Consider the following 19,906-nt stretch of genomic DNA (forward strand, 5'->3'; position numbering starts at 1 on the left):
GGGCTGGGATGTGCAATACATGCTAGTGCACGATTTCCCACCGGAGGTATCCCACTGCGATCAAGCGTTTGGTTAAACGTGTTATCCATAACAAATCTTCAACGGAGATGGGATGGGCATTAGAGTGTGCACGGGGAATATATTTTATAACGGAGGAAAAGACAAGTGTTTCATATGCAGAAATATCCCTAACGGAAAAATAACTAATAAGGGTGAGGAAAATGACATGTCAAGGAGAGGAAATGGAGTAAACTAAGGAAATAAGTTACTTCTACTGTATTTTAAATCAATATCAAGACAAATGCACTGCTAGTTTATTAACCATCTCAACGTAGTCTACGTCAACCGCGCGCGGTCGTGTCTTGTACACAACTCCACCAATTTTTTCCTTGATATGTTTTTCGTCGATATTGTTTTCCGTACTGAGTACCAATGTCACACTTGGACCCTACCTATCGACCCATCAATTCATAAGTGGACCCTACACGATTACTTATATTGACAATACAGGTCAGACTCGATTATCCGGGGTTCTATTATCCGGGGTTCGATTATCCAGAATTTTAGACTCGATTATCCGGAGTATTTTTTTTTTTAGTTTTTAGTTTGTAATAATTTAGTATTATAATATACAATATGAATTTTTTTGTGATTCGATTATCCGGAGTGAAAAAAAATCGATACTCCCGATAATCAAGTCCGACCTGTATTCGTATTGTCAATACATTCTATGTTGACGTCAATTCATCGATATTGACAATATTTCTGTATTCACACCAGCAATATTATTGTCAATAATTCGCCTTCGCGTCAGTATATTGATACTTTTGGGGTTCGTTATGGACCGGAGACGATCGGCTTTACTTGCCTTTCGAAAAAAGGCGTGATCAGATATGTTATCAGTCATCGGTCAAAAGTTTGGGGTCACCCCACAGTATGATTTTTCGCTCTTATAAGTTTACTTGGAATGTTAGTATAGACATATTGAAAAATATGATGAGCCCCATAGCCACGTTTCATGTCTTTTAAAGGGTGACCCCAAACTTATGATGTGTGTATGTATGTATGTATTTGTGAGTGCTATTGAAACAACACAATTCTACTAAAACTAATCAACTCCCAACTCCAACTGATTAAAAAGTGACCTTCTTTGATTAAACTATCGCTTGGAGGCACTTAAAATAATTCCATGCACTTTTTTCGAGGAAAACAAACCTATTTACCGTTCAAGAACAAACCTAAAGAAACAGCTTGTCGGTCGTCTTATCAACGAACTTGACTGTAGGGCGATTAAGCAAATGGCCGTAGTTACATAATTACTCTATTCATAAACTATGCTTGAAGCAGAGAAAAAACATAGCACTATCTACCAACAATCTAACAGTAAGCCTATTTACTTACTACTGAAAATTGTAGAACCGTAGCCCGATACAAACATCGCCGGTATTTACAAAAATAGAATTTAGCAAAATCTGCTCTCGAAAATGATTCACTTCAATCCCTAGTGAACTAGAGAATTCACTTGCTTCCTCAGAGATCTGTTAATATTCTACGCAGCTCAGTGCATCTGCACACTGATTATTGTGAAAACCCATAGGTAACAACGAAAGCTTGCACAAGTGCACGAGAACAATCCAGAGGAGATTTCCGTACTGACTTAAGGACAAACAAATAAGTAAACATGAGACCGTAAAGAATCACCTTCTTTCCTCGTCCGTTATCAAATGATCGTATCCTTTGGCTTTGGATGATTTCTTCGCTCCTGGTACGAAACGAAACAGACCCTTAAGGACCGTTTTGCCTCGTTGCACCCTTACATGCCGTCCAATTTCCAGTATTTTGTCCTCCAGATAGTTGTAGATGAACTTTCTAATTCGACGGGCTTTCCTTTTCGCAGAACTAGGATTGGCGTGATCTTCTGAACGATTAGCTTCATCGCCATATAGAGATAAAATTGACACACAACTGGAAAATTGATTCTGCCTAGTTGAGCTACAACCAGCCTCACTTGGTTTCATTTTGTTTTTCTAGAACTGATTAGATCACTTGAACTACAATCCGCCTACTTCCAAGTACAAACCAGAACTGATTTCTGGTGCAGTACGAGCTCTACAGCAGAGCATTATCTCCACTTAAAACCCTTCGTGGTCCATCACAAGGCAACGAGATGATTGGATGGAACACTGTCTCTGCACTTCAATCACCACTAAACAGTAAACACACTACGGGTAGCTAAGTTTGAACTTTGCCTGTGATAAGTGACCGCGGTCCCGTATGCTTAGCCTCCCGATGAAACGAGCACAACAACGGAACGGTAGATCGAACCTCGAACCTATCACAATGTAAACTAGTAAGGTACGGCATAAAAGTTCACAAGATTATTATAGAGAGATGCTTCTGCCATAGTCAAGTGAACAACTTTACTATCTAAGGTTTATAGGCGTGCGGGTTTGTCGTTCTTCCATTGGAAAGAACACCGATAAGTCTTATCTCGAGTGACGAGACGAATATCGCGTTCGTTTGCGTTTACGGTGATGCCATCATCCCTAAGTGACCCATTTGAACGATATGGGAACGAGTATGCAGAATTCATATAAGAAATCTTAATTGAGTTGATTATGCCATATACTTTGAGCACATATCCAAGTGTCACCTTATCTTTAAAAAAAATCGTTATCTGGAGTATAACTGAAGCAAGGTAATGCCAAATGTATTGTGCCATATGTAGATGTGTGCTGTTTAGGTAGACAATCTAATGAGAATTTTCAGGCAAATAGGTAAAACCCCATAATTACTTCAGGGTAGCCAACGTCTGGGCGGGAGATCCAGCCTCAAAACTCAAATTATAGTTCGGCCTACCTGAAGAGATTGTTTTTTTTTTTTTTTTTTAGTAAACGCAAATCCTATGTAGAGGTAGACGGGGCAAGTTAAGCACTAGGGTGGGTCAACTTTAGAAACCCCTGTACCCCACTGCTATTTCAATGCGTTTTGAGGTCCCCAACAACGGTGCTAAATTTGAACGAATTTGGTTATGATCTGGATTAGCGGGTGAATTTTAAATTTTGTATGGGAAACGAATCGAACCTATTCATTTGCTTTCCAAAAATTCAAATGTTGCTCAAATTTCACCGTATCGCGCAATACTATGCAGTGGGGAATAGAGGTGTACCATTCAAACAAGTGCTGCATTATTTTATCAATATCTTGTGATAACTGACATGCTACATTTCTCGATTCTCACTGACGAAACTCCTATTAATAATTATGTCAACCTTCTGTATTCATGTTCCATCAGATGTCACTGCTGTTGTTTGCGATGATATCTATCGGAAACTAAGCACAATCTGTTTTCGGTTAATTGTGATAATTGGCCAACGCCGGTGTAAGCGTGACTGCTTTCTGGGTCTGGGTTCAATCCCAGCCGAGGTCGGTGGGATTTTTCTGAGGCATAAAAATCTCTGGTCACGTCTTCCTTCGGAAGGGAAGTAAAGCCGTTGGTCCCGGCCCATGTGTGTTGAATGGGTGCGATATCCTACGCAGGTGTGGAAGCTGCCTTCCTGAACATTAGGATTGGGCGATCTTGGATCGATCTTTGGAAGATCTTTTTATCCCCATTTTTCGGATCGATTCTTTGTCCACGAAAAGATCGAAAAGTCGATCTCTTCTTCTCTCGATCTTTTCGAACATAACGTTAACATCAGCATCACTCGCTACAATTTCCATATGGGGATTTTTATTACTTACTACCAATGGGAAAGCGCCATCTGCGTGAAAAATAGCCTTGACTGTTTGGTTCATTGAAATGCTGATTGACAAAATATGAAGCAGCACGACGAGCGTTACTTTGCTTCGTCAATACACTTTGACAGACAATTTAGTCCGGCAATTTGTTTATTATATGTTGAGATTGTCGCAGACTGTTATTTTTCTTCATCGAGCAACATATTTTTCCTCATCGTTTCGGATGTCGTTTTGTTGCACTTAGGAGATATCTAACGACGAAAACAGTGGTTCTGAGTATCCTTCTTCGTCAAAGGAAGTGGCTTAAAAGTTTTGCGGACATAGCGCAGGAGTGCGGCAAGATAACCGCTTAAAAATATTATTGTTCCATTGATCCCGACAGTGGTTGTGTATATTTCCAGATCCTAGGAATTTGATGCGACGCTGCCGAACGAAACATTCAACAACTGCGGGAGGTATGGGGCTCTTTCTCAATCATTACTAAGCGTCTTGTTACTGCCGACAATTGCACATACGTGCATATTTCCAGCACATCGAATGATTCATGAAACGTGTCACGTAACACAACCTTCCGCTCAATTGCTTTGAATGGGAAGGTAAACAAATTCTGGTTGGATCAACCAAATGGTGTTGTGAATATCAAAATGTCCAGATTGAAAATTCACATTTCGAAAGTAACAAGCAACCTCGCCCCGTAAGGTGGGTAGATCACCTTTTCGTGGTACGTTCCGGGATGTAAGATCTACCACCGATTCCTAGTCTTGACTACTTCAAAGTAGGGGAACAGGATTTTTCAGTAATCAAAGTAACACATCTTAGTCCTTGTTACTTTTTATGCCTTGTTGATAGTGACAAGACTCGGGGGTGGTGTGTTACGTGAAAAGAAGAACAAGAGTAGAAAACAAAACATCAGTATCATTTAATGCTGTTTTATCAAATAGCGTGTGACATTTTGAATATATTATTTAGATTGAAAGTCACGCTGTTGACATTGTCAGTTGCTAATGTTCTCCGCGCTCATGTGTGTGTGCGTGTGTTTTTATCTTCGAAGAACAGAGGTCTCCATTGGAACGACGTGTGTCGTATGGTTTTATGCTAATCACTAAGAGAATTCTGCATTTTTTAAAAGTCCTGAAGCACTTGGCAACCGGATTGATCGCGAATCGATGTTTACTATCGGATCCGAAACGATCGAAATGTATGCGGATAACCCAGTACAAGTGGCTCAAACCGGTTAATTCACAGCGTTTTATGCGTTTTTTTTTTATGAATATAAAATCTTCTGCTTATCGTTTAGCCATTTTTGTAAGTCACTATCGAGTGAGTGGTTGATAGTGATTAAATTAGCAGAAATTATTGGTAATTGTGTATGCTTGTTGGTTTCACCGACGTCAATAATGTTTTTAAATGGGAGCTGACCACAGATGGCTAGATTCTTCATTCTTTACTTCATCTTGAGGAAAGAGTCATTCGTTTGTTTATAGGATTTCATTGTTGGTTTGCGAGTATACAATGTGAATAGTTTTGAACTCAATTTTCTAATATACCTGAGGAGTTTTGTAAAACGATGTGGACACCGATAGGAGTGCAGTCGAATCCTTATCACTTTCACCGAAAAAAGACTTATCCTTTTTTCAGCAGGTGTAATTTCATTTAGTTCTGTTTCTCTTTTTTCAGCAAAACAACTACAAAAAAACCTCTATAACTCTTCTCCATTCTTTTAATCTCCTACTATCTCCTATAAATGTATCGGAAACTAGTGGGACTGTCTGTGCAAACAGAAACAGACCTGCTAGTGGAAGAAGGTCGTTATAACTCGCTTAACTCGTACTCGCACTCGCTTAACGGCAGATTGGTTTACAGTGGTCGACCAGGGTGTGTGCTGATAAATTACAAAATTACAATGACATCATTATTTCATACATCAGCTTGAATTGCGTTGATCGATGTTACATTTTTTTTTTTGCTGTGCACTACACCAGCCAGCAAAGTTCAACAATCCATCGTTGCTTATGCCTTTGTTGTCGTTTGGAACCAGTTTTGCGAGGTAGGCGACGATTGTGCGTATTTCTCACGTAACTTTTGAAAAGGGCCTATTTATAGCCTGAACAATACGTAAAGAGCAAATTGAAACATTGAACGTCGCGTGAAAGTGGAACTTAATGAAGGCCTAGTACTTTTTCGTAGTTTTTAGGCGTTGGCCTGCTTACTGAGCAGGAAAACGCGGTCCCAGGTCCTTACATATCAAAGAGATTTATGGTAAAATCGCTTGTGTATCGTGTATTTTGCGAAACTCGTTGTTGTCGTTAGTTCCGGGTTTGAATGGATACAAAAATTTGAGCAACGGTATTATGTGATATGAGGGGCTCGTTGGACTTAGAGCAACCGTTTTTGCTTACTGAGCAGAACATCATGAGTCTAATCTCAGGCCCATAGACATTCAAGATTCGTCAATCCTTTTATTTGTTAAAATGACTACATGGTAATAACAGCAACTCGGTGATTAAAAAGATGCTCGTCTGCCTAGTGGCTTACTGAGCAGAAGACCGTGGGTTTAGTCCCAAGCTCCTTCGCGTTATATGATCGTTAGGACATCAATTCAGCTTATCGTTTACCAAAACGAACCCTGCTGCAAACCCAACCCTCTTATCCAACATCCCAGTGATTCCTCGTGGAAGTGCAGAGGTGTTCTCGGCTTCCATCAAAACGAGTGTCATGTCAACACAATCCTTCCCAATCCTTTCTTGACCTGTGTTCGGGCGCGGCCGGCGCTGGTATTGCCTAATTTAAGATCACCAGTTTTTACACATTGAGGATGATTGCTAGTCCCAAGCATTATCTATTGGTTCTCTGTGTAATTACAGCTGATCTGGCAATAACAGAGTAGCAACCGTGGGCGGTCAATCAAGCTCAAGCTCAAGCTCAAGCTGTTGATAGTGACAAGACTCGGCTTTGTCTACCGAGGAAAAAAATGAATTAGTTGTCTTCACCTATGTGATTCCTAATCTTCTATTCGTTGTTCCATAGTTTGAAGTGGTTAAGATTAGGGTTCTGATGCCTGGTCATTATCGGCGTCATTGTTTAATTTTGTTGCTAAGGAATCCAATTTTGACTGACAAAGGGCCGCGCCTTTGGAGGGTGTTCCAACACTCCGAAGGGTATAAATAGCGGGACCTTTCAATTAGAATCGATTCCTCGCGATGAAAGCAAGAATGACAACTGTAACAAAACCGAATACCTCATCATTTCTCAATAGTGATGGAGTAATATAACATGCACTAAACTAAGGACACGTTACTGGTCGCAGTGGTGTTATATCCCAAACAGAGGAAAAAAACATGCAACCTCTGAGCTATAATTTCAGTCGAGGTGAAACACACGCTAGTATTTATCCTTGCTAGGTTCTGCATCACGGCATGGATGCAACGTTCTCAGAATCAAAGCTCAGTATGAACTTAACGAGAAATATTCCAATAAAAAAAAAACCGTAATTCTGATAAAATAAAATGATGCGTGATTACCTCTCACCCCAGCAGGCCTGAGTTCAATCCCAGTCGGCGCCGCCGGGACGTTCTGAGGCATAACATCTCTGATCACGCCTTCTTTCGGAAGGAAAGTAACGCCGTTAGTCCCCGGTTCATGAGTTAATGGGTCGATAAGTAGGGTCCAGATGTGAGAGCTGCCTCCCTGGCGTCGGTAGCATTGGTGCTCAACACGGAAAACAAGATCGATGGAAAACAAATCAAGGAAAAAAAGTCTGACAATACCCGTCTTTCCAACATCTACAGGCTATCGTTTACTACGTCAAAGCACACGACTTGACGAATCTTTTCATGTTATTTAATACTTTGTGTGGACCTTGTTCATGTGGGAACCCTTTATTATTATAAGCATTATTATAAGCCTTCTATTCTAATCACCAAAGTGTTCTGATTGCCAATTGGTGATTAATAACCAACATTTCAACCCGAACAATGCATAAGGGCCTATCTACTATTAATTGACTTTCTTTTCCGTTTATAACTTGGCTACAAACACGTCTCTAGCTGTGTTTGTCGTATAAATTGCTAGATAATAGCTTCTTCCATCAAACTGTGTGTCGAAAATAGCCCGAAACGATTTTACATGGCCGTCGCGATCCAAAGAGAAAGTCATTAACAGAATCGATCAATGACGTTAGGCCTTATGAATTGTTCGGGTTGATTTAAAACCTGACGGTCAAACTTGTTCAAACAAACCACTATTATAAAATGAGCAGGATGAGTGTCCTATAAGAAAACCCTTATGCCACGGATACACTTGAGCATGAGCATTATTTGTATAAAAAATTATGAGCACATCCATGGTCATACTTGTATAGTTTAAGGATGTGCTCACAATTTATTATACAAATAGGGTTAACTACTCCATTTCCAGCCTATTAAGCACAACCCGCACTTGGTATTTCTTAATCTACCGCAGATCAGCACCAAGCCGAATGTTATTATGACTGATGGCTTCCAAATTTATTTACCTTTCCGTGCATACCATAAGATTTGATAAAAAGAAACCAATCGTTGAGATATTGTCAAAAGTCTAACACTGCTTCTTGACGCCAAACTCGGCCTACGAATTCTAAACTCGGCCTAACGCATTGAAACACAATTGAAACGCCAATGAACTCACTTCGGCCTATCAGATGAAGATAAAAATTGATTCGGTCGGAGCGCTTCTTTTGTTTTTGGGAATAATGGTAACAAACCTTCATATCACGCGTTCTCATTGACTTCATTCGGTAGCTTATTAACTAAAGTATCGTACCAAACGCATAATTGACTTTTTAACTCTGAAATCATAGATTTATTTGAAATTTTCTGCTCCATAGACCCAAAATGGGCGGAAAGGCCGAAGTATTTCTCTACCCTAATGCTCATCACTAGCGTGCACAGGAACCTTGTTAAGGAGGGGCAATTTTTTTCTATGGTGCATTTAATCTGGAGATTTGGTGTACTCCAAAGTGCGTGGGAGATGGTGCTGTTCACCCACCACTGTTTCCCTACTGTTAAATTTAGATAATTTTATTTACTGCTTTCCGACAGCCAATGGAAATTGGCAATTCAATCCCATCGACGATGTCGATGATGAACCGTCCCAAAGTACCACCGGTCGGGGTGACAGAAAATGATGCAGAACATTCAACATGTTTTAAAGATGGTATAAAAGACAAACTTTCTAACCACGGTAACAAATGACTTGAAATTCTCAGAGATGAATTTTTGACGAATTTTTAGTAAGACAACAATAGACCAAGGTTCATTGGTAAACTAATACCCTTTTTTCAATTAGGGAATCAAAAAGCTGTCTTTAAACTATGTACAGTTGCAAAAAAAAAGTCCATCCTCAGATTTCCTTGAGGTTTTTTTCGAAATTTTTAGAACTCTGTGAGCTCTTTTGAAATTCTTCTCAGAAGTCTTCTGGAATTACGTTTAGAACTCTTCTTGACTTTTACTCAGAACACCTTGCAACTGAAATACCCTTAGAGTTTCAGAAGAATTTCTTCAACAAAATTATGCCCCGCTAGAGCTAGAAATTATCGGTACTCCCTTGAAGTTTTCTTCAAAACCCCTTTGGAATTTCACTCAAAATTCATTTTAGTCGGTATTCTTTTCTGAATTATCATGGAACTATCTGCAGGATTCACTAAAAATTACACGCAGAATTTTCTTGGAATACCCCTCTGAAGAATTCTTTTGGAACTGTCCTCAGAATTCAGTATCCTTGAAGTTCTTCTCGGAATTTTTTAGAACTCTCCTAAGAGCTGTTTTGAAATTCTTCTCAGAAGTCCAGTGGAATTAAAATTAGAACACTTCATGATTTTTTCTCAGAACACATTGGAACTGAATGAGCTAGAAATTATCCACGGAATTTGCTTGAAATTTTGCCTAAAATCCCTTTGGAATTTCACTCAAAATTTGATTTTCCTGGTATTCTTTTCGAAATAATCTTGAAACTATCTGCAAGATGCACTAAAAATCGTCTGCAGAATTTTCTTTCAATTCTCCACAGAATTATTTTGGAACTGTCATAAGAATTCAAAATCCTCGACGAAGTTCTTCTCGGAATATTTTAGAACAATTTTTTCAGAACAGTTTGGAACTGAAATTCCCCTAAATTTTCAGAACAATTTCCTCTGCATTCTCCAGAAATTCTTCCCAAAATGCGTTTTAAATTATCCTCGGAATTCCCTTGAAATTTTTCTCAACATCTCTTTGAAATTTTATTCAAAATTTGATTATCTCGTTATTCTTATCTTGGAGCTATCTGCAGGATTCACTAAAAATTATTCGCAGAATTTTCATGGAATCATCCCCAGAAATCTTTTCTTTTAGAACTGTCCTCAGAATTCAAAACCCTTCAGGTTCTTCTCGGAAGTCAAGTTTAAGTTGTCCGCCCATTCGTTGTAGTTTTTCTACCAGAAATGCCCCACCTTTCACTAGAACTGTGCATTTTTTACATCAGGAATTTTCTGTTCAGCTTGCCTCTCCATGCAGCAGATTGTTGCAAATCTTACATTAGAAATTTTCAATTCAAACTTGCCCCTAGTAAATTTTACACCAGAACATTTCAATTGATCAGAACGATGCAAATTTTCCCCCGTTAATGTTCAATAACAATTGCTTCTCCAATCTTCTGATTGGTGTAGATTTCCTTTTTCCATTTTCCACCAGACATTTTCAATATAGCTTGCTTCTCCTATCATTAGAATGTTGCAGGTTTTCCACCAAATAAAGCTTGCCCCTATTTTCAGATTTTTCATCATAAATTGCCAGTAAAGCAGCTTCCTTCCAAATCATCAGAACGGTGCAAATTTTACATCAGAAATGATTATTAAAGTTTGTTTCTATATTCATCAGAAGGATGCAAATTTGAGGACAAAAAATTTCCAAAAAGCTTGCCCATCCGTTCACCAGAACGGTGCAGATTTTCCACCAGAAATTTTCAATATAGATTAATTTTAAATAAAGCTTGTGCCTTCATTTATCAGACTAGTGCTAGTTTCCACCAGAAATATTCCTTTCAATTTTGCACCAGAAATTTGCAACAAAGCATGCTCCTCCATTCACCAGAACGGTGCACCAAAAATTGTCAGTGAAGTTTGTTTCACCATGCACCTTTGTGGTGCAATTTTCAGGCTTTGCCTCTTCATGCACCAGAATGGTTCAAATTTTCCACCATAAATTTTCAATGAAGCTTGCATTCATCAGAACGATGACAATTATGCACTAGAAAAATTAATAAACTTTGCTTCTACATTCACCACAGTGTTGCGAACTTTCCTCCAGAAATTTTCAGTTAAATGTGATCCTCCAAATTTTTAGCGTGATTCCATTTTTACACCAGAGTTATTCATTTTGATAAGTTCCTCCATGCCCCACCTCTATGATATTTTTACACCAGAAATATTCAATAAAAAGCTTTTTCTTCGATTTAGCACCACGAAGGTGAATTTTTTCAACCTTAAATTTACCCTATTTTTAACCCTCCATGAACAACCCTGAAAAAAAAAATTACACCGTAATTTTTTTGTATGCACCACTAGGGAGCAATTTTTTAACCCAAAAATTTAATTAAAGTTTGTCATTTCATGCACCTTTGTGGTGCAATTTTCAGGCACCATCTCAAAGGAATTAACGCAATAAAAGGATTTCAGTGGGCTTATTTTATGAAATGAAGTTATTTTACCTTCAAATCAAGTTATCAAGAAATCAAGTTATTTTATATTATAATTAAATATGAAAATAAAAATGTTATTTATAAAAGGATGAGCAGAATCATAAGATTATTAAGAGGAATCCTGAAACCAACTTTGAAGACATCTGATTCAAAGAAAATTCTTGAGAAAATTCCATACATATCCTATGATGAGTAAACTTGTGGAAATCTAGAAATAATCTACATAGGTAATTCAGAAATTGATAATTTGGGGCATAGAGCTTCAAGATACAGGATTTGGTAAATAGAATTTAAAATTCTGAAACTTCGCACCGTGGTTAAGATTTCATGCTTTCAAAATAATTATGATGTCGGTCCAAGAAAACTCCCCAAAAGGTCAATTCTGACTCGCATTGCACGAGTCGGACTCTATAATAAATCTGATCAGTAAAACCACCTCAGGACTCAATAAATTATGAGACTTCAAGGTGTCTGAAACTAAGACTTTTTTTATTTATAAAAGTTAAGTGTTTCACTTCTGAAAATTAAAAATCAGTTTGCATACTAAAGTAGAGCTTACTGCATAAAACAGAGAAAAAAGTACATATAGCTAATAGAGTTCGGTCAAAATATATACAAACAGTTGCGACCAAATTATCGGTTATTTCCTTGTTTTTCCCGGCTGGCTTAGACTCCCAGCTAAAAGTTGTTTTTTTTTTCTCGGTTCAGTGGCCACTCTGAATACCACGCTTTTTGATTATTATTATTCAAATCGGTAAAACATTAAATTACGATTGTTGTGATCTCCAAACAACGAACAAAAATCAAAATTCAAACAATAAAATGTATAGTTGAAGAAGCTAATTTTCAAAAAAAAAAAATAATAAATAAAATGTAGTTAACTGAATTGAGTGCAGGGCCGTCTTAACTACCTTTGGAGCCCCTTAACTATTATATATAGCGAGACCCCTATAATTAGAATTCAATTTTTTTTTAATTCTAGCGCACATGAAATAAATACAGGTACTTCGGCAGTCCATTTTTGTTTGAATTTGTTTATCTAACCTACTTTTAATTTATAACACCTTTAAACTGAATACACTAAATTAGATTATGACTTATTATGCTTGAGAATTTGTTAAAAGAAGTGTTGATATCAATTTCTATCAATATTTCGTACTCAATATTCATGATCAGTAACCAATTACATCTGGCTTAGAGCATTTTATTTTCTTTTTTTCTTCATTTTTTTTTCTTTTTTTTTCTTTTTTTTTTATAGTCACACTTTAATGCTCATGCGTCATTCATGACTCAAGAGCAGGGGGTGAGATTTGAACTCGTGACTTTGGCGTGAGAGGTGTGGATGCTAACCACTACGCCGGGGTCGCCCCCTATAGCAGAATTTGTTTTTCTCTCATTTTAATCTATCTTGAGCAGTTGGTGGTCATAATTAAAACTAATTTCCTGGCGATTATTTCCACATTTGGGAAAACCAATTTCTCAAATAGCAATTCCGGTTTTTGGCAGCCTTGTTGCTCATGATTTGAACTTATACAATGCTTTAAAGCCTTGATAAAACTTGCAACACCATATGTCAATAATTAGTTCGTACAACTCATATTTTTCTGGTTTCCAATTCTGGCTTACTAAAAACAAACAGGATGACTTTCTAGTCATAGTGCATTGGAAAAAAATACACACTTAGTTCAAAAGTTCACCGAACTTACGAACTTATAGAAAACAGTTCAATGCAGATCACAATCTTCACCAACGTGAGTGGTTCGTGATTCAAGAGCTGCAAGAAACGGATTAGCAATATATTATTACGAAATGCTCCGTAGGTTTCCATCCACTTGGTTATCCAAAGTATCGCAATCCTAAACTCTCATCACGTAAAAATTATGAAAACGCCTTTAATGCGGTACTTTTTATGTAGATCTGCGTTTTGTAAATCATAGGTCAAGACATCAATTGGGTAGTATTTCTCAATATTAGAAAATGCACAACTTTACCCAACAAACCCCCTCCCTAGGACGCTCTATTCAAAAGATAAGAACGAGTGCATTCTAGGCCATTGGTGCTCAGCTGAAGGCATTTGCAAGTTTCTACGGGCCACACTCAGCACCGTAGTAAGGGGATGGCGAAAACAACCAAAGGAGAAAAGCTAAAGGGGCAATCCAAAGATTTTTTTTAATTTGCGACTTTCCTCATAATTCATTGCATTGATAACAGCTTTATTTTTTAGATTTAGAAAAAAATAGATCACGAATTATTAAAAATATTGTTTTTATAAAACTGTTACGATTTTATTAGCTCTCAAATTAAGTTAATATTTTGGAGTTGCATATTTCGAAAAAATTCCAAGGGCTCATTAAGACTTAAGAAGTTTTCCGAGCTACAGGATCATGAAAATTATCCGAAGGCTGCAATGCTGAACGCCATAGATTTTGGAAAGTGAAAGATTGTAGTAAGATACGTTTAAAAACCTTGAACTTGAAAAAAATTCTGGGATCTGTCTTGAGCTTGGATGAATTTACAAATTTCAATGAGAATTGGCTTAATCCAAAGGTTATTCCGAAGAGAACTCCTAGGGAATTCTGGAAAGTATTCATAACGAATTAAATGGAGACTAGAAAGTAATTCTGAAAATAAATTAAAAGGCTATTTGAGGAAAGCTTCAGGAAAAATTTGGGAAATATAAAGTTGGATTTGCATGGCAATTCTGAGGAAATTTCCAGGAGAATTTCAGAAAATCTCTGAGAAGAACTCAAAGAGAATTCAGAGGATAATTAATAAAAAATATCCAAAACTCCACAATTCCAAATAAATTCTGACAAGAATACCAAATCAATATTGACAAGAACTTCTTAGGACTTCTGTCATTAATTTCAAAAGAATTGTGATAAAAATTCGAAAGGAATCTGTATCTGAAGTTGATTGAGTTCCAAAGGAAGCTTAAGGAGTATTTAATATTTTCGACAGTGTAACTTACAAGTACTAATTACCATTATAACATCATTAACATCTAATGAATTCATAATTCTGAAAAACATTTTTTAAAGCAAGTGAGGGCCCATGCATTAATTAGGTCACGCTAAATTGAGCAAAAAATTACCCCTCCCCCCCCTATCGTGACGTTTTTCCTATACCTAATGCATTGCTTGTCACAAAATCTTAGACCCCCCCCCCTCCCCCCTTAGAGCGTGACATAATATATGCATCATCCCTGAATGGAAGTAGCCCTGACACTCAAAAGTGACCAACTCAACTTCCAGTCTTGTAAACTGGACCGAGAATCGCCTGTAGTATGGTCTTGCTTTATAGCTACACCCTTTACCGACTGAGCTAAGCGAGGCTTTTTGAGCACTTTCACAATTGTTAACACTCCGAATACGATGCCTCCGAAAAACGTGTAACGACAAGTTTGCAATGATACAACTTAGCCATTTCTTAATGAATTTCAAAAACTGTGGTACCTTTAGAATTCCTAGTGTTTCTAAATGATTTTGATTGCAAAAAACTTGAAAATAGAGTTGTCTACTTTTTTAAAAAGCGAAAAGAGTTGTTACACGTTTTTTTGAAAGGTGTGTTTGTAGGGTTTTGCAAGTGGCGCAAGATCTGTAGTTTAGATTAATGGGCACAAATATTCACAATTAGCCAGAATACAGTCATGGTTCCTATATATGGATCCTGGAGACAACGGAACGGTCCTCAAAAAATTCGGAACATCCGTAAAAATGGTTAATCCACGATCCTGATCCTAGAGCTCCGCGTTTTTTTTTATAAACATTAGGAACTGTGATGATAGAAAGAATTTGGGCTTGTGACATAAACATGAACCTGGATGTCCATAAGACCGTCCTCCAGAAGATCCGGAACATCCGTAAAATTAGACAATCCATGAAATTGATCCTAGAGCTCCGTGTTTTTTTTTAGCATTAGGATCTGTGATATAAGAATGAATTTGGGTCATGGACCCAGATGGCCATGGGACCGTCCTCCGGAAGATCCGGAACATCCGTAAAAGTAGTAAATCCACGATCCTGATCCTAGAGCTCCGCGTTTTTTTTTATAAACATTAGGAACTGTGATGATGCCTGGATGTCCATAAGACCGTCCTCCGGAAGATCCGGAACATCCGTAAAAGTGGACAATCCATGAAACTGATCCTAGAGCTCCGTGTTTTTTTTAACATTAGGATCTGTGATATAAGAATGAATTTGGGTCATGGACCCAGATGGCCATGGGACCGTCCTCCGGAAGATCCGGAACATCCGTAAAAGTAGTAAATCCACGATCCTGATCCTAGAGCTCCGCGTTTTTTTTATTAACATTAGGAACTGTGATGATAGAAAGAATTTGGGCTTGTAACATAAACATGAACCTGGATGTCCATAAGACCGTCCTCCGGAAGATCCGGTACACCCGTAAAAGTGGACAATTCATGAAACTGATCCTAGAGCTCCGTGGTTTTCTTGAAAACATTAGGAACTGTGAAGATAGAAAGAATTTGGGCTTGTGACATAAACATGAACCTGGATGTCCATAAGACCGTCCTCCGGAAGATCCGGAACATCCGTAAAAATGGACAATCCATTAAACTGATCCTAGAGCTCGGTGTTTTTTTTTAACATTAGGATCTGTGATATATGAATGAATTTGGGTCATGGACCCAGATGGCCATGGGACCGTCCTCCGGAAGATCCGGAACATCCGTAAAAGTGGTAAATCCACGATCCTGATCCTAGAGCTCCGTGGTTTTCTTGAAAAACATTAGGAACTGTGAAGATAGAAAGAATTTGGGCTTGTGACATAAACATGAACCTGGATGTCCATAAGACCGTCCTCCGGAAGATCCGGAACATCCGTAATAGTGATCAATCCATGAAACTGATCCTTGAGCTACGCGTTTTTTTAACATTAGGATCTATGATATAAGAATGAATTTGGGTCATGGACCAAGATGGCCATCGGACCTTCAGCGGAAGATCCGGAACATCCGTAAAAGTGGTAAATCCACTCTCCTGATCCTAGAGCTCCGTGGTTTTCTTGATAACATTAGGAACTGTGATGATAGAAAGAATTTAGGCTTGTGACATAAACATGAACCTGGATGTCCATGGGACCGTCCTCCGAAAGATCCGGAACATTCGTGAAAGTGGAAAATTAACGAAACTGATCCTAGAGCTCCGTGGTTTTCTTGAAAACGTCAGGAACTGTGATATTAGAATGATTTTGGGATCGTGACATAAACATGGACCTTGATGGCCATGAGACCGTCCTCTGGAAGATCCGGAACATCCGTGAAAGTGGAAAATTCACGAAACTGATCCTAGAGCTCCGTGGTTTTCTTGAAAACGTTAGGAACTGTGATATTAGAATGATTTTGGGATCGTGACATAAACATGGACCTTGATGGCCATGAGACCGTCTTTTGGAAGATCCGGAACATCCATGAAAGTGGAAAATTCACGAAACTGATCCTAGAGCTCCATGGTTTTCTTGAAAACGTTAGGAACTGCGATATTAGAATGAATTTGGGATCGTGACATAAACATGGACCCAGATGGCCATCGGACCGTCCTCCGCAAGATCCGAAAATTCCGTAAAAGTGGTCATTGTATGAAAATGACCCTAGAGCTCAACGGTTTTTTTCGAAATCACTTGGAACTGTCATATATAAATTTATTTGCGGTCGTGCCATAAACATGTACCTAGAAGGCCATGGGACCATCCTCCGTAAGATCTAGAACATCTTTAAAAATTGTCAATCCTTGAAACTGATCCTAGAGTTCAACGGTTTTTTCGAAAGCATGTGGAACTGCGATATAAGAAAGAATTCGGGGTCATGACATAAACACGTACCGGAGATGAACCAGCCCAGGGCTGAAAGTCTCCTTAATAAAGATAAAAAAAAACACGGACCTGGATGGCCATAGGACCGTCCTCCGGAAAATATGGAACATCCATAAAAGTGATCCAGAGGTTTCTTATATCACAGTGTTTAAAAAAGAACTGCAGAGCTCTAGGATCAGTTTCACAGTATGATAAATTTACGGATGTTCCGGATCTTTTGAAGGACAGTCTCATGACCATCCTGATCCATGTTTATGTCACGACCCCAAATTCTATCTTAAATCACAGTTCCAAGAGTTTTCGAAAAAAAAAACCACGTTTTTGTCACAGTTTCCACTTTTACGGATGATCAGGATCAAGAAAACCACGGAGCTCTAGTATCAGTTTCGTGAATTTTACACTTTCACGGATGTTCCGGATCTTTCGGAGGACGGTCTCATACCCATCAAGGTCCATATTTATGTCACGACCCCAAATTACTTCTATCATCTCAGTTCTTAGTGTTTTTTTCAAAACCTGCGGTGCTCTAGGATCATTATCATTGATTGACCACTTTCACGGATGTTCCAGATCTTCCGGAGGATGGTTCTATGGACATCCAGGTTCATGTTTGTGTCACAACCCCAAATTTTTTCTATCATCACAGTTCCTAATGTGTAGAAAAAAAAGGGGATCTCTAGGATCAGGAGAGTGGATTTACCACTTTTACGGATGTTCCGGATCTTCCGCTGGACGATCCGATGGCCATCAAGGTCCATGACCCAAATTCATTCTTATATCACAGATCCTAATGCTAAAAAAAAAACGCGTAGCTCTAGGATCAGTTTCATGGATTGATCACTTTTACGGATGTTCCGGATCTTTCGGAGGACGGTCCTATGGACATCCAGGTTCATGTTTATGTCACAAGCCCAAATTCTTTCTATCATCACAGTTCCTAATGTTTATAAAAAACGTGGAGCTCTAGGATCAGGATCGTGGATTTACTACTTTTACGGATGTTCCGGATCTTCCGGAGGACGGTCCCATGGCCATCTGGGTCCATGACCCAAATTCATTCTTATATCACAGATCCTAATGTTAAAAAAAAACACGGAGCTCTAGGATCAGTTTCATGGATTGTCCACTTTTACGGATGTTCCGGATCTTCCGGAGGACGGTCCCATGGCCATCCAGGTACATGTTTATGTCACGACCCCAAATATTTTTTTGTATCACAGTTCCTAATGTTTTCAAAAAAACCGCAGAGGTCTAGGATCAGGATCATGGATTGACCATTTTTACGGATGTTCCGAATTTTTTGAGGACCGTTCCGTTGTCTCCAGGATCCATATATAGGAACCATGACTGTATTCTGGCTAATTGTGAACATTTGTGCCCATTAATCTAAACTACAGATCTTGCGCCACTTGCAAAACCCTACAAACACACCTTTCAAAAAAACGTGTAACAACTCTTTTCGCTTTTTAAAAAAGTAGACGACTCTATTTTCAAGTTTTTTGCAATCAAAATCATTTAGAAACACTAGGAATTCTAAAGGTACCACAGTTTTTGAAATTCATTAAGAAATGGCTTAGTTGTGCTATTGCAAACTTGCCGTTACACGTTTTTCGGAGGCTTCGTAGTCGGCGTAAAGTTTTTTACCCACCGTATTCGGAGTGTTAATTAAGAATCCTTTAAAGCCTGAGTACCATTTTATCATTCGTATCTTTTTTGGAAAGAACAATAATACGGGAAAATTTTTTCCAATCAAAGATTTTCCTAAAACGGACCGGTAAACGAACTACGTCGTCTAAAGCATGGTTTTTTTTTTTTTTTTTTCCTTTATTATAGAGATTTTTAGCCTGAGGCTAGTTCATCTCTTGTCTAAAGCATGGTCTAATTTATTAAATTTGGGCCTTTTACCGTTAGATCTAATAAAACCCAAGAAAATATTTATGAAGAAATAAGATACAATCTTTCCGGGCTTATCATATCGAATTTATACGTTTTAGATCATCTACATCATTTAGAATCTAAATGTTTGAATGAATTACATACCTTCTTGTGGTGCGCCAGCTGGTGCCAACTGCGGGGGAGGCTGGCCGGGTGCCCCTGGTTGCACCATAATCGGTGCCGGATAGGCTCCGTACTGATGAGCAGGAGCATACTGCTGTTGTTGGGTCATCATCATACCTGGAGCTGGAGGGTATGGCGTGGGCTGAAAAAAGTAGTACTTGTGTGGTCAATAGGGAGGAACGGTGTGTATTTGAGATACCACAGTGCATGTTGAGGAGTCGTGGTTTGTATGTGTGATGTCGACCAGGAAAAGAAAGAGAACAACATTTACATTAAAGCGTACCCGCTACCATGTTCATACATTACGAATCAGTTGGTTTTAATGATCACATTACCATGCAAGCAAACGGTGTTATGTATCAGTAGGAATATGCTCATAGCTGACATTCAAAAAATTTAATTACTGTCAGCCAACATTGTATCAGGGTTAATGAAAAGCACTTAGGAGATTGGTACCGCTAATAGGGGTATCAATCATTAACCACGCCTGTCATGTAAACATAACAAATAGAAGACAGACAACAAATGTAATATCGATTAGAAGCGGTTCAATAACTCT

General features: G+C 38.4%; 1 protein-coding gene across 5 annotated transcripts in view; it reads right to left on the reverse strand.

Annotated features, from left to right (window-relative positions):
* The window catches only part of scramb1 (scramblase 1), a 99,471-nt gene that overhangs the window by 11,092 nt on the left and 68,473 nt on the right, over positions 1-19,906 (reverse strand). Inside the window, exon 3 of one of the 5 annotated variants that reach the window (XM_065233937.1) lies at positions 19,330-19,489. The exons of 2 other annotated variants lie outside the window; for them this stretch is intronic. In XM_065233937.1, coding sequence (XP_065090009.1) covers positions 19,330-19,489 — 160 coding nt within the window. Of the gene's footprint in view, positions 1-1,701; positions 2,087-19,329; positions 19,505-19,906 lie in introns of those variants that run through there. 2 more of the 5 variants (XM_065233936.1, XM_065233939.1) reach the window with 2 other exon arrangements.

Source organism: Ochlerotatus camptorhynchus, unplaced genomic scaffold (assembly GCF_037179485.1).
Source record: "Ochlerotatus camptorhynchus isolate MF236.1 unplaced genomic scaffold, CSIRO-AGI_Acam_v1.1 ptg000423l, whole genome shotgun sequence".
NCBI classification, from domain to species: domain Eukaryota; kingdom Metazoa; phylum Arthropoda; class Insecta; order Diptera; family Culicidae; genus Ochlerotatus; species Ochlerotatus camptorhynchus.